This window comes from Apus apus, chromosome 4, assembly GCF_020740795.1.
Source record: "Apus apus isolate bApuApu2 chromosome 4, bApuApu2.pri.cur, whole genome shotgun sequence".
Lineage (NCBI taxonomy): Eukaryota > Metazoa > Chordata > Aves > Apodiformes > Apodidae > Apus > Apus apus.
The window spans coordinates 106,400,340-106,416,567 of NC_067285.1; the positions used below are offsets into that span (position 1 = coordinate 106,400,340).

Genomic DNA, 16,228 nt, shown 5'->3' on the forward strand with positions numbered 1-16,228 from the left:
TTATGTAGTAGTACATAATGAAGGAAGATCTCTAATACTGATAGTGCTGTGTAGTAGAGGTATCGTGTATTAAAAGATAATTACCTGAATCACCAGATAACTGCTGCCATTCCAGTGTGAAAACAGGCATTCTCTTTAAACGATTAATTTCTAACTCTAAACTATAGTTTAACCTGTTCACATTAACTACTGATGGTCAATTAATTATAGTAACAAAGTAATAAGTGGATGCTCTTTAAGGGTGGTGTTTACTCTGATTTACCAATGAAAAGACCATTTGTGGCAGATGTGTTCAGTGCTTACCTTGGAGGCTATGCTTGAGGGAAGGCTGGAGAATTTGATAGTACTCTAGTTGTTCTTTCACTTTGAGATAAGAGTTTTGTAAAAATATTCCCTTCTCTCTCATCTGTCATCTGCTTCCTCATATTCATGCTATTAGTGCTTTCTTGTGTGTGATGGTGGAGATCAGCCTCACTACATGTCCTTCTTCCAGGTATTGAATTTAACTTCTAGTAAGTACTGGACACAATAATTGTTCACCTGAGCCTACGTGGCTTTCAGAGAGTTTAAAAAAATGACTGCAGAATAAGAGGACATACCTTATTAGTTGCTTGTAGCAATGGCAGTTAATATCTAGAATAAGGAACTGTGTAGCTATCATGGAATTCCAAGGGGCTGGCTTATAAATTCTTTACCACTAATCCTTTTGAAAAACCTTTATAGTGTGGGGTTGGTTGGGTGACACTTTAAGACATGAAAGAGTCTAGCTTACAGTATCCTTGCCAGAATCAGAGGAAGTTGAACACTTGATTTCCAATAATCTTGGGAACTGCAAGCTCTTTATAAAATGTACTGACCACAAAGGTCCAGCTTTCCTGAGCTGATACATGTGTGAGATCGTAGAATATCTGTTGGTAAAGGTTGTGGTAAGAGGCAGACATGCTGATTTTGGAAATGACTCGAGAAAAAGCCTACAGAGAAAGAAAACACAGAGCTAATTTAGATTACTAGATCAGTAGGACAAAAGTATTTTATTTTTTTAATAAAGTTCAACCAGATTTAAATAAAAGGACCATAGTGCAGAAAGGTTTGTTCTGTTCTTTGCCAACCATTTTCCTCCAGGAAGTGGGGAAATTTTGTTTCTTTACCACCTGCCAAGCAGGGGAACTCAAGGAACTGATTATATCTAATAATTTCAAGGTGAGGCAAACTGTTGCACGCTGGCAGTTGGTCCAGCAGGAACTATGGCAGAATAGAGATTCTTATTTTTCCAGCCACTTGGCAACTTAGGATACTTCCTGACAATAGCTCTATCTGTTGATATCCTGCTGAGTTCTGAAGAACACAGGAAATAAGCAGGGGTATTTTAGATATTCCTGAAATAAGCCAAAATCAGTCCTCATGGGCTGAATTATACAAAAAGATAGTGTACTAGGTCTGTTTGAAAAAGGTAAGGTCAAGTATGCACAGATGCTTGGTGGTGGGCTAACTAAATATATATACACTTGCCCATACCCATTTTATACAACTTTGTTTCAAATGCGTTCTTTCTATGAAATAGATTAAAAACTCATCGTCAGCAGAACACTGTGTTTTTCTTTAGGTTACTTCATATACATGTGTGCTATAGCAGACATTGAAATCATTTAAGCTGCCTACTCCCTTAAATATCAGGAGCAAAGACCAGTAAATCAGGAATGAGATAAATAGATTGTTGAGAGGCAAAAACCACGTCAGGAGCTAAATGGTTTTTAAACAGCTATGAATATTTATGCTTCTGTATTAATTTTCTGAAAATACTATCAACAAGCTCTTGAAAGAGTCAGTATTAATCGAGAGATATCACCTGGGTGTTAGATGATTAAGTAATAATGAAATAATGCTTATCCAGGTGGACTTCTACCAAGGACATAGGAAGAGCTTTAGTTCTCCTCCGGTCCTGGTGAGCAGACATGTGGTTACGAGATGCAGCCATGAGGTTACACAGCTCCCTTTCCCCCAGTTAGAGATCTCTCTGTTTTGTTCTGTGTCTAAACAAAGAGGTATATCAGCTTAGGACTCTTAGAACTCCATCTCTGTCTAAAGGTTTTTTAGGTAGTCTAGGATATTTCATACACTTCTAATCAGATGTTAGAACATGTAGTCTCTTGGATTAATTTGTCCACTTTTTATTAGCTTAATGTCAAGTCCATAATGAATTTAGGTTAATTAATTTCACTTCCTACATCAGAAAATAATGAAATCTTTGGTTTTTTTGGAGAGAGACATGAAGAAGAGACACTTCATGCCATTGAGCACATACAAATTGTGAAAGTATGTTTTGCAGTATTAAGGCAAATCACAAGCCTCTGAAAAGAGTGGAGAAAAGCTTTCATGAGTATTACATGGCAGTCCCCTCAAATAAGTGTAACCAAATATCCCTGCTGGAGTCTCCATTTAGAAATATATGACTGTGCTCTGATCTTCCAGCTCTGAAGCTTAGCTGTTTAACTCAGCCAGTATTGATTAGCTGTAAATCTGGAGGTCCTAAACTCAATGCTGCCTGCTAGGAGTCTCACTTAGGGTTAACATAACATTTATTTTGTTATCATTGGATTACCTGTTCTTTTTTAATACTGTTATAATTTTTAATTAGTTTCAAGGCTTCTGCTCGTTTATCCTTTGTGAAATAGATGCCAAATAAACAATTTTTGCTGTATTTTAAACTGGCTAATTGTTAGTATTTATCCATCATCTCATTGTTTACATATAATTTCTATTCTAAAATATCTCTCATTTTGTATCTTCAGAGTATTACTGATAAGGCATCCAGGATTTGTTTCATATATGCTTTTCATAGAGAGAGACAATTTAAGTTTGAATGGGAAGGTATGCTCTTCCAAATCAAGTCACATTCAGGGGCACGTGTTCTGTGCCAGAAGGTCTAACTGTGGAGATACTTCTCTTTATGAAGCTGGTAAAACAGTTGCTGAGTGAGGCTGTGCCACTTGCAGCTCCTGCAGCTGTATCATTTCACGTTTCTTAGGATTGTTCTTTGGAAATTTTTTAAACCAATGAGGTACTATAATATAAGCTTGAATTCCTGTGCAAGTAAATGTGATCTCTTGTGGTAGGAAAATATGCTGTCAGGGTGACAGCAGTTATTAAGAAACAGAGAAGCATTCAGAAGAGAAGCTCTAAGAAAAAGTAAAGCAGAGTCTGTCACACTGCTGGTTAGTGCTTGATGCTTGGTAAAGTATGCCTGGTCTTACACAGCAGTAGGGGATTAGAAGAACCTTTTTGGTCATTAAATTGTTGCAGTTGACTATGTCATAAACTCCCTTTCATAGACTGCTAGGATCTCAATTTAGAACTAGTTTTAACCTGCATAATGCTACTGAAGAGCTGTTGAATTCCCCATTCCTCTTCGGCCTAGAAAATTCCTATTACTTTCTACCCTCTCTTTATTCCTGCAGTTTTATATACCCAAATTATTCTTGCCATTGTTGCCTTTTAGCTTTGTTCGCTCTCCTTGCCCCCTCGTGTTTTCCTTCAATAAATACTTCAGGAAGGCAATAAACTGTTCTCAGCTCTCATTCTTTAAGGAAACAGGACAAGCTTTCTTAGGCCATTTATCATCAAAATACCATTAATGAACTAGTATTAGAAGCAGCTAGTTGTGGTTACATGGCATTTCATGTAGGTTAATCTGTATTTCTTCTTGGCAAGGAAAATGAGCCTCTGTCAGTTTCACTCAACTGCTTTAGTTACTAACTAAGTTACTGCTTTATTTCAGCTAGCTCTGAAATCTCTGTACCAGATGAACATTTGTTTCATGGTTCTTGACTGAGGTATAGTTGTTTCATGGTCTAGAAACATAATTTCAGAACTGCCATGAAACTGGACTAGCAGAATGATGAATGAAACAAATAAATTGTTACTTGAAAAACTTCCTTTATTCTAATCCATTTAGTGCCAGGGATGTTCCTGGTTGCTGGCACTCCAAATCTGGGTTGGTAAATTGATCCCTGTCATGGTCGTGGCTCAGGACCAAACAGTTCCTGGGCAAAGTGTCTGAATTAGCACGGGCCAGGGATTATTTCCACCAGGCTACTGGATGCAGCACCATGTTTGGATGGTAAGAGAGTTTTAAAGTATGAACATGTGGTGTTGTTTTCCAGGTAGCCCCGGTGCTGCATAATATTTATGGGCAGGTTGAAGTTTCATTATTGAGAAGTCAGTGTCTCCTTTCACATGGTTCATTTTTTTCTCTTTTCAGTATTCTGGTAGCCAGCTACCACCAAATTCATGTTTCTTGAACATGGTACCAAATCATGTTAACTACCCCAGATAAAATCTCACCAGTGTATTTTACAGCAGTACTAATATTGTCCTGTTATTGGAAATAGCTCACTTGACTTCCTGAAATTGCATTTGTTTTTCCACACCACACTGTTTCCTAGTTGTTCCATGAAATTTTCATCTTTTCTCTGTTTCTTATTTCTCATCCCCTCCTATATATAAAAATTCTATACTTTAATAATTTTTATTTGCAAATTTATTCACTTGCAGAAAACCAGTAGTCTCTATTATTCTTTAGACTCTGTGAAAGGTTTTCTTTCTATACTCTGGAGTGAAGAAATGGTGTCAGGGTGCTCTCTAATTTTACTCCTCTCTGTTGCATTGGAGAAGAGTTTGTTGTAAAATAGCTTGCAAGACAAGCTCTAAGATCTCTGTATTTTGCATGTCAGTTTCTCTTTTCTGTCCTATTATTATACTCACTTTGGGATTAGGCAGTCTCTTATATCTGCTTGAAAACATTGTGAAATCAACTGTAATTGCATCCTCAGATTATGTCCCCAATGTTGGTCTAGGAGTGTTTAGCCTGGTAAGTCATTAATGGCAAAGTCCATTACTTCTACTTGAGTTCCTGTAAGGGTAACAGATGACAGCATTTTTCTGAAGAAGCATTGTTATTTAAATCAGGCTGGTTTGCACTGGGCAAAAAGCACTAATTTTAGACTGAGATTTTCATCCCTCTCTCAATAAACACAGCTTGTGATATATGTCTGTTCCTTAATGAATGATTGTAGTAGCTGTTACATTTCTGCATAATCAAATAATTGTTCTAAAGGGTACTCCTGAAAAGATTCTGACAGGAAACACTGAATATTGAGGCATTTGCAAATATAATGTAGCTGTAATAGTTTCTGGTTTGCCTTTGGAATACCTTTGTTAGGCAGTTCTGCCTCCACAACTGAGGGTTTAAATGTATATGTATATTTATTTGAACTTTTATGTTGAAATATGGGAGATAGATCTAGGTTTTGGTTTGTGATGTTTAATTATTGCAACGTATTTTTTCAAAGAGCATTCATATAGTGGTTTAATTAGCTATTATTTCTCCACTTACTTCCTTCTACTCCCTTGTCCCATCCCCCCGCACCTCCCCTCAAAAAATCCCCCAAATAAACAACTACTGTAAATGCTAAAATTTAGTAAAAGGAAGGATGTTAAGTTTGTCTTCTCAGAATCAGAGTTTTAAAACATTTTAAGCTCTGACTTCAGCTCCTCATGGGTGTTGGTGAGGAATATTTTAGCAGTTTTACTTCTGCAACAAAGCAATTTCTATCTGTTTTGAAAGCTCACTTGCAATAGTGGGTATTAATGAAATTTAGCACTTGTCTTGCTTTGCATTCTGACAGACTCTATGGCAACTTATGGAAATTTCACCTTGTAGTTAACAGTCCTGTGGAGAAGTACAGCTGTGACATTTGTTTAGACTAGCAGATAATAAGGCAGATGGAATAATGTCTTCAGGAAGTATAATGGCATTTGTTTTTAGAAGAACTAAACAATAGCTTTAAATAAACCAGGTTGTTAACTACAAGTTCAACCAGACAGCTTAATTTGATGTTAGAAGATTATTATTATTGCACATTAAGTTCTTAGGATTCTAGAGTAAATGAAAAATAAAGTTTTAGAATTGTCACCACCACAACTAACACACAAACTAGGGAAAAAGCAACCTCTGAGAAGGGTGGACAGTCTGCAGTGGTTTTGTCGTATCTAGTAACATTTGACTAATTTCATGGAGTTGCTTTCTTGTATGTGAAAATCTCCAAATAATCATCTCCTTCTAGAGTGACTTTGATAAAATGCTACATTTTATGAGCATGCTCAAAAGCTTAATAAAATGTTTCAGTTTATTTAATTTAACTCAATTAACTTTAACCTTAGCGTCAAGCTAAAACTTGATAAAATCAAGAGTGCAAAGGCAATTCATTCTTCACTTTTCCTTTTGTCTTGAAGTCAGCATGGTCATAGGCATAATAGAAATTTAATCTACAAGGGGTGTTTTTAGGAAAGACTGAAAGACATGGGAAATGAAGTATCTAATCCCTCTCTGCAAAAAACACTTGTTAAAGACCCTCTGACTTCTTGCTCTCTTGCCCTACTGAGATATTTAAACATCTATTTCTTATTTTTTTCTGATGCAATGTGACATCTCCTCCCTTCATCCTCTGCTTGTGTTTCCTGAGCAAACTGTGCATTGCTGTAGCAATATTATATAGCTCCATGTTTTGTTCCATGTGATTATACATAAGGAGCTCAGTTTCCTTCTGGTTCACTTTTCTGATATTTCTCTGAAAGTCCATCTATTTCTTCATAACAAGTGAAGAGACTTCTAACAGGTCCAAGGTGAGTAATTACTTGATAATCTGCTACAGCTACCTGAATCATCTCCCAAAATGCCTTCTGTTCTTTCCTCATTATTTTAAGCCTCTTACTGAACAGCTTGAAAAGTAGATGTGATAAGTGAAGAAAGAACTCTAAGAGCAATAATTTGCATTTGATCCCTGACATTATGGTTTTATACAAATGGCCTCTGACAAATCTTAAGTCATCCCAATTTGTACAGACCTCTTAACGTGTTCACATTTATTTGTTCTTTCAGTAATTGTGCCCATAACTGTTGATGGTTACAGTGGCACCTGAAGCTGGGAGTTAGTTTCTGATTTCCTTTTATTCTGGGCTTGTAGACTCAAAGACCCTAAAATAAGAATGCCCTCTAGTTAGTTAAATCCTTCAGCAGTCACTTGATTCCTGCAGGCATGAAGGAGAGAAAAGGTGCAAGTTACACCTTGATCCATGTTGGGGATTTTGTGTTTCTGACAGAAAAATCTCTAAGTGACCTTTTAGTCAACAGTGCTGAAAATAAGTGCTATCCAATTTATCTCTTCAATATCTGGGATGTCAGCATCCAGGTAAATACCTCACTAAAGATAATGGATCACTTAACTCCCAAATGAATCTTTCAAAAACTTGTTACTGATGATAGCTACAATTTATGACACAACCTTGTTGCAATTTCTTTATCTGGTAAAAGAAAAAGGAAAAGAAACAAGGAAAAGAAATGATGACAATGTTGCAGAGTTGGCTGTAGTGTAGAAAGAATGACATGAAGAGATACCAAAATGCCCTCATCTGTTTATTTATGTATTGGTGCAGATCCTTGGGTGAGGAGATTCTGTGTTATTCTGTAACCTTGTATCTCACTTCTGCAAACCAGGTTACAATAATGATGAGAATACAAGCATTTGACGTAACATCTGAATCAGACATGAGAAGGGTGGTAGCAAAGAAGGCAAATGGCATCCTGGTTCATATCAGAAATAGAATGTCCAGCAGGACTAGGGAAGTGATTGTTCTCCTGCACTTGGCCCTGATGAGGCCACACCTTGAGTACTGTGTTCAGTTTTGGGCCCCTCGCTACAAGGACATTGAGGTGCTGGAGCATGTCCAAAGAAGGACCATGAAACTGGTGAAGAGTCTGGAGAACAAGTCTTACAAGGAGCATCTGTAGAGTCTTGCATCTGGGAAAGAACAACCCCATGTACTAGCGTAGGTAGGAGACTGACCTCTTGGAGAGCAGCATAGGAGAAAGGGACCTGAGGGTCCTGGTAGCCAGAAGGATGTCCATGAGCCAGCAATGTGCCCTTGTGGCCAAGAAGACCAGTGGCATCCTGGGGTGTACTAGAAGGGGTGTGGTTAGTAGGTCAAGAGAGGTTCTCCTCCCCTTTTACTCTGCCCTGGTGAGGCCACATCTGGAGTATTGTGTCCAGTTCTGGCCCCCTCAGTTCAAGGACAGGGAACTGCTTGAAAGAGTCCAGCGCAGAGCCACAAAGGTGATGAAAGGAGTGGAACATCTCCCTTATGAGGAAAGGCTGAGGGAGCTGGGTCTCTTTAGTTTGGAGGAGACTGAGGGGTGACCTCATCAATGTTTACAAATATGTTAAGGGCAGTGTCAGGAGGATGGAGCCAGGCTTTTTTCAGTGATGTCCAGTGATAGGACAAGGGGCAATGGGTGTAAACTGGAACATAGGAGGTTCCACATACACGAGAAAAACCTTTTTCACTTTGAGTGCGACAGAGCACTGGAACAGGCTGCCCAGAGAGGCTGTGGAGTCTCTTTCACTGGAGACATTCAAAACGTGCCTGGACACGTTACTGTGTGATGTGGTCTGGGTGACCCTACTCTGGCAGGGGGGTTGGACTAGATGATCTTTCGAGGTCCCTTCCAATCCCTAATGTGTGTGTGTGTGTGTGTGAGGGAACTGTGGTTGTTTAGCCTGGAGAAAAGGAGGCTGAGGGGAGACCTTATCACACTTTGCAATTACCTGAAAGGAGGTTGTAGCCAAGGTGGTTGTTGGTCTCTTCTCCCAAATTATAGGAGAGAGAATGAGAGGAAATGGCCTATTTCACCTGCTGTTACCCATTTGACAAGATGTTAGTCTGCATTTCAGTCTTTGTAGATGCTTCTTTCCTTTTTTTTAGGAAATATCTTCACTTTATTGCCACTCTTCTGGGCAGTCTAGATAAACTGCATTTTTCATCCTGATGTCTCTGTGCTCTTGTGAGTAAGACAATCTAGCTACTTTTTGTTTGGAACATAGTTGTGTAAAATGCCTCATAGTTACAGAAGGTGTATATATGTGGTTACATATGTGGTTTTCACTGGGCATTCTTCAAATCATACCTTAAAAGTGTCTATGATGAAAATATCTAGATGGGCTAGTTGCATGTACTTTATGCCCGACTCTTTATTGAAAAGTGAAGCAAAGTAGTGATCTATCTTGATATGACAGTGGTTTCAGGGAAATTGTTTCCCAGCCTCTTCCTTTTTGTAACAGAGATAAGTCAGATGAGAGCTGTTCCAAGATCACTTCTATGTGTTACCTTAAAAATATCTGAGACAACTTATGCCTGAGCCTTGTATGCATTTTCTATTAGCTATAGAATAGTAGCTTGCAAAAAAAATTTGCTTGTTCTTGTGAATTGCATTAACAGTGGGTGGATTAGGTTACATGTAGCTGATCTTTTCCATATGTTTAGGGTGCTTGCATACATTATGGTATATATTCTGCTTGCCTAACGTGTGGTAAGGCCAATTAATTGAAAAAGCAAGCTTTCAGGATTTACTTCCCAGATGATCTATCCAGTGGCAATATCACTGTAAAACTGAGCTTTTCTAAAGTTTGCAGTTGTCACCTAATTGCAGAAACTGTCTGTACCACCTTCGTATGCTGACACAAAGTTCCAGGCATGAACTTCCAAAATATACAACCCTTGCCTGCCATTAAATAGCAACAGGTGGTTAAACTGGAGAGATTTATGTAGTTCACTGATGAAATTTTAAAAAGCTATAAAAGCAGTTGGATGAACAAATGTGTATTCACTTATATGTTCACTCATTTATTGGACATTAATGACCATGTATAAAATTTAATGGTATAAAATGAACTTAATGGCACTACATCTCGTTTCCCACACCAACAACTCACAGCTAGGACTTGGATTAATTGACAGATGCAGGAGAGTGTCCAAGAGCTTTGTGGCTATTATGACTGAGTTTAGCTTGGCTGGAATGTAGTGCAGATCAAGGCAATGCATGTCTGCCAGATATTGTGTTTGAGAAGTTTGTTCTGCCTTTTCCTGTACATAAATGGTTGACTTCAGTCGCCCTACAACATTTCCCAGAAGTGCTGAAATGCCTTACTGCATTCTTTTAGGACTGATTTCCTTCCATGTCTACCTGTTCTCAAAGTTTTATTTTGGCATTGCTCAAACTTTATGCCCTGTGGCCCCTAATTCTTGGATTCATATACTTTGTGGATACATATACCTGTGTGTACTTATTTCTGTATCCTAAAATTCATGTTAATTCTTCCCTTTTAATATTCTGTGCAGGTTAAAAAGAAATCCATCCAGATCTTCACACAGTATTTAATGTGTTATTCTAGTTTACAGTTAAACTTTTTAAAAATTGCAGGTAAGGTTGCCATATTTTTCTTAGGTATAAAGAAACCTGGTATTCATATGTTTTAAAGACTTAAGACCTAATTTAGCAGAAACTTTCTGAGGTGTCCACTAAACACCATTTAACATATGAAAACATACCATGAATTTTTGAGAAATAATAGAAAATATTCACGATATTATCTCCAGAAGAGGAATAAATGACATATAATTGGTTTTAACTTTCATATCTGCACGGTATGTTTCTTGATAATAATTTTATGTTGTCTTTCTTCACTGTCTTGCTAGAAATTTTTTCTCCATTTTTTTCACTCTGAGAATTAGGCAGATATTCCCTTTTAGACACACAGCACAGTTCTTAGAACAACATTTTAAAATATTTTGTACATCTCGAGTCTCACTATGTTTGTCAGATTTTCTACCATTTTTGCCCATGAGTTGTTTTGCTACCTTTCCAGATTGTTTAGCTCTGCTAACTCCTTCCAAGAATGAGATCTGTTAACCTGAACATGTCTTCCAGCACTGAAGTCCATTCTTTATTCTACATAATAGATGTGTATCAAGTAAAGTATACTGTAAATCAAACTAGTTGCAAAGCAGTACTAAGCAAGAAAAGGTCAAGTGCAAACAAATCAGAGATGTAGAAATCGCCTGAGACATATTCAGGCAAGGACAGGAATGTGGGAGGTGAAATATTGCACATTTTGAGATGGCAAGTCAGGACGAATTTGAAGTTGATGATAATATTGATTAGGGACTTGAATAAATAGTATATTAAATAGAGTAATGAGAAGGATGTCATAAAATGTGAAAAACATTTCATGCTAGAACTAATAACTGCATATATATTTCCTACAGCACTTCAGAAATTGTGTTATTTCCACAACAAAACCTGCAGCAAATTCTTTTTTTCTCAAAAATTTTTTTTCTGCATCAGTGTCTATTACACTGCATTAACATTCCTCCTGTTCCTCCAGATGTACAGACAGTGCTGGGTGAGCTGAAGGCTGCTCCATCTCACTGTCTTGGCCCAGCAGCCAAGGCTTTTTTATGCACATTCAGCTTCCTTTTTCAGATTCAATTTTATTAAAAAAATGTGCAGCTCTGCTATAGAGCTATTTTGCATCTTACCACAATTCAGCACTGAGTATTTTCATGCATTTGATAGCTTGCTTAGTGATTTTTGTTTAAAATTTTCTACACAAGAAGATAACAACGTCTCCTCTTCAGTATCATGGTACTCCATGATGAGTCCAAAGCCCAAACAGAAGTTTTAACTTTAAATACATTCTCACAATACCCCTTACAACAAATTAAGTATCACAAATATAAATTTGTTTGCAGAGAGGCTGAAGAAGAAAGCCCACTGGGGATTTCTAGCATTGCTGCTGTATTTTTGAGAAATTACCACCCTCCACTGTTTTGTTATTCAAAGGAATAAATAGACTTCACCTCAGACTGCAGGAATGTCACTCTGTGTTACAGAAGGAATCAAGCATCCTAGGTAGAAACCAATCATTGTCGATACAAACAGAAAAAAATATGCATTATTAGAAGAAAAAGGAATAGTTTTGATTAATGACTTCTGTTTGCTCAAGCACTCGTGATTTATATGGCAATTTCATACTTTATTATTCAGGATTCTTGAACGTGGTACAGAAATTTACATACAGAGTGCTAGCTGTAATGCTCTCCACCAAGTGCTCAGATTTCCCATTCTGACACGCTAGGAGGTGTTGAATGACCATTTTGGTTTAAACATTATTTTAAAAGAAGTATTTGACATAAAGCTCTGAAATTTTAATTACTTCTCAAGTATTTAATGACTAACCAAAGATCAGGAAGTGCTAAGTGACTGTTGTGATTGCCCTGTTCACATGATGCATGTACAGATACCTGCACTGATAACTGTGCTTGGCAAGGTATTACTGCTTACAATGGAAACACATGATCCTTCCCCTGAGACTGCCTGTCATGGTTACAGCAATACATGTCTATTTCTTTTTTTCCCAGTCAGCCCGTTCAAGTGGAAGCTTCAGTAATGCGATATCATCCTTATAATCCCAGCAGTGGGTCTCTCTGTGCACATAATCAAGTTCTAGTGTCTTCTTCCACTGTTATAGCTTCTCTAGAACCACCCGTCCATCCCAACCAGACACTCATCTTGACTCTTCCTCAGTACCATGATCCAATAATATCTGATAAATATGTTCTGCTACAGATCTCCATGACCTCTTATTCACTGTGCTCTTTCTGTTATAGCCCTTGTTTTTCAGTGAAGTGAGCAGCTAACATACCCCCTGCTGACCCTAACATACCCCCTGCTTCTCAGCTGTCTCTAGTCTCAGACTTCAGTAAATGTGCAAGTAAGCTCTGTTGTGGCACTCCTGTATCTTTCCTTCTCCAGGACTCAAGTTCAAGTTATACAGTATTAGGAAAGTAGTATTGCATTTATATTGTTTCCCTAGTTTCTGCATTCTTCAGTCTTGGTTCTTCATCTCAGAAAGGTCCTCAGGTAAGATCTCTCTTATCAGATTCTGTTCCCACCCCCCGCCCTGGTTCTGGAAAGATGCTTTCTCAAGTGTACATGTAGCTTTATGTCATTCTTCAGGAAATTCCTGCAGACTTTCTGCCAGACGTTGATTCAGGAAATCCTTAATGGTATCCAGTTTCCTAATTCTGCACTTACTAGTTCCAATTGCCACTTTGTCCTCTTATTCAGCTACATTTAGGAATCTCAACACACTTTATTCAAAAGAGCTATGAACTTTTGACCTGATATAACAAAGAGAGCAAATTATGAGTCTCCAACTACTAGAATGATTGCCTTAAATGGAAATAGTCTCAAATATGCTGGAAAATGCTGTGCTAGATTATCCAATGCTTCATGATTCTTGCCTAAAATGAGCAGTGAGAAGTCCATTTTATCTTTAAACAATTAGTAGCCTTTGGAGGAACAATGTGAGCTTCTATAAAACCACAGACTATTTGCACAATGAAGGTTTGAAATCATACTCATTTGTATTTTTTCCTCTTCAAAAATTCTCTACTGCCATAAGGACTTAAGTCTGATTACACTCAAGGTCTTCCCGTTTATTGTTCAGAGTGCCTAGTTATACCAGGACTGAACATAGGCTTGGCTAAAATCAGTGTATAGGCCAAGGGAGCAAAAATCTGTGGCTCTGCTGATTTTCTAGGTGTTTGAATATCATAATAATGGTGACAGACTCTTCTTCAAAAAGATACACAGAAATATGCCATTTTTTTCAAAGCACAGGACCCAAAATTTACACAACAAAGCATTTTTCATGGTAAAAAAGTTTAATAACAAAGCATGATAAAATATGTCTTTCAAAATGCAACCAAATCATCATGAGCAGACTCATGAGGAGATTTACTTACCCAGTGGGCAGATGTCATCAACTATCTCTGGTAGCAGTTCATCTCTGTGTTCCAAATGCAATTTCTTTAGGTATTTGTTTTCAGAGTGTGACTAGGTGATGGAGATTTCCCCCAATGCAATTCCATTTAAACCAAATGATAAATCTTCTTCAGTGCTGTCAATTGTAAATAATGTCAGCATTCTTTCAGAAGCTACATAAGGAGAAATGTAGGTGCCATGTACTTGATGATTCTAGCTTTTTCTGCAAATTGCTAAATCCACTAGCCCTTTTGTAGGACTGTTTACATCAATTGGTGAGTGAATGAGAACCAGGAAGGATGATACTTTGCTGGGAGTAATCTAGCTACACTTTCCAGTTAAGAAACAGCCAGTGCTGCTGTTTTCTGAAGCATCTGTGTTGTGGAGCTCTGTAAGACACTTTTATTCTTTATACGAGGTTGGATGTTCCTGTTAGTGAAGCCTTGATATAACCTTTGTTTAAATAAGCTTTAGGTTAGACTTATGCTTTAGTCTCTCTGTGTGTCTGGAAAGACTGAGCTTTTCTCATGGGTCAATACTGAATCCTCTTCAACCTAAAGAACTAATAATATAGTAGTAGGACTTTTCCTCACAAAGAGGTTGATTAAATACAAAAGGAAAGGAAAATATGATCAAAATAGTTTCATTTACTATGGACTATCACCACCAAAAGTTCTAAAGAATTTGTGCATTCCTAGCTAAAGACAAAAGCCCTTACGTGCTTCCGTTCATATCTTCCAGGTCTGTAGTTATTAAATAATTATTGACTTTAAATAACAACAAACACATTTGTTTTAACTGAAAATGTATAATTTTTATTTGTTTGTTTAGGAAGGGGATTCCAAGTGAACAAGTGAAACATGCCGATAGAGAGCAAGCAAAGCGTATAGTTTACTCAGTGGTTTATGGAGCAGGTAAGCATTTTTAGGGAAAAAAACCCTAGCTACAGTAGATTAATTCTTGATACATAATTGATATAAGTAAACTTAATTTCTGAAGGTGAATAAAAGTTTTTCAGAGTATTGCATTCTTATTTTTATCAAGGATTATTAAATTTTCTACCTGGTTTAAAAATTATCAAATTAATACTGCCACATTGACATATATGAAAATTACTCTGATTTTGTATTAATTTGCTGCTGATGTAACTGAACTATTTGTCTTTATTGAAAATGAGCTTAATTTTGAGTGGGTTTTGCATTCTGTTGATATATAAACAGAGATGAGAAGAACTACAATGAAATTAAAAGAACTTGTCTCAAAACAGATTTATAGCATCACAGAATGGCTGAGGTTGGAAAGGACCTCTGGAGGTCACCAGATCCAGCCCCTCTCCTCAGGCTGGGGTGTCGAAAGCCAGTTGCCCAGGACTGTGTCCAGATAGCTTTTGAATGACTTCAAGGATGTAAACTCCACAACTTCCCTGAGCAACTTGTGCCACTGCTCAGTCACACAGTATAATAGTGTTTCCTTACTTTAGATCTTAATGTTTGCTGCTGTTTCTCTACAACCGCAGAAAACCTGCAAAAATCCACTCTGCTACCCATTCTACCTAAGTTCTGCCCAAGTCCTAGATAAGACAAGACATTCTGCACATTCTCAAAATTGCCTACCATTTTTTAAATGGTGCCCAACTCTCCTTATCCTTCATACATGCTTAGAATTCCATTTTCTGGACAGACAGATGCGTAAGTATCACCGGCCTGCAAGCTCTTGTGCATTTGTTTTGGTGAACAACTAACTAAGATTTATGTAGGTCTTCTGGAGAAATCCAAAAGCTCTACAGAAGATGAGTACTTGGAAAACTCATTTAGGAAATGAGAACCCTAGGTTGCAGTCTTTATTTAACTTGGAAAAAACCTACATCTTAGGTTCCTGGGTGAGAATACTTTCTAAACCATCTTTTGCAGTGGGTTTTCAATAGTCCTTGAACCGAAGGCAGAGTTGGCCAAGGGCATTAAATTTCTTGTTTGGGACATTCAATGGGGGGGAAAACACTTCAATTTGATCCCTCCAGATTATCTATTTTATGTATAGGGGTGTGCATAGGTTAGACACACACATATAAGAACACATAAACACACATGGGCGTCTTTACATTAAGCTGTATTGCATTTTCAACTTCTGTGTTAAATTCTATATATAAGAAGCCCAGCACTAGCTCCCTGCAATGTAAATTCAGACCTTCCCATGCTGAGACAGGAATCAAATCTCCCATCACCCATTTTCCCTTCACTCTGGGTGAAACAGATGGATACCTGACTTACTCAGAGTTCATCACCACTGCTTGAATGCCCTGTAGTTCTGTGTATAATCAGTGCAGAAAAGAAAATGCCTCAATTACTGGGTCTAGAGCCTCCGTCAGTAGAATCTGTGTTTGCCTACTCATGCTCTAGAGAACTTAGATGATTAGATGTTGGTAATCCTTCACTTCCTCAGGGCCTGCACTGAACATTTCAGAGCAGCAGTGATCGATTTAAATATCTCCTTTTACTTATTTGTACTTTT

The 16,228-nt window shown here is 37.7% G+C and overlaps 1 protein-coding gene across 1 annotated transcript in view; it reads left to right on the forward strand.

Moving 5' to 3' along the window:
- The window catches only part of POLN (DNA polymerase nu), a 92,897-nt gene that overhangs the window by 43,256 nt on the left and 33,413 nt on the right, over positions 1-16,228 (forward strand). Inside the window, exon 18 of the mRNA XM_051619176.1 lies at positions 14,552-14,634. Coding sequence (XP_051475136.1) covers positions 14,552-14,634 — 83 coding nt within the window. The remainder of the gene's footprint in view (positions 1-14,551; positions 14,635-16,228) is intronic.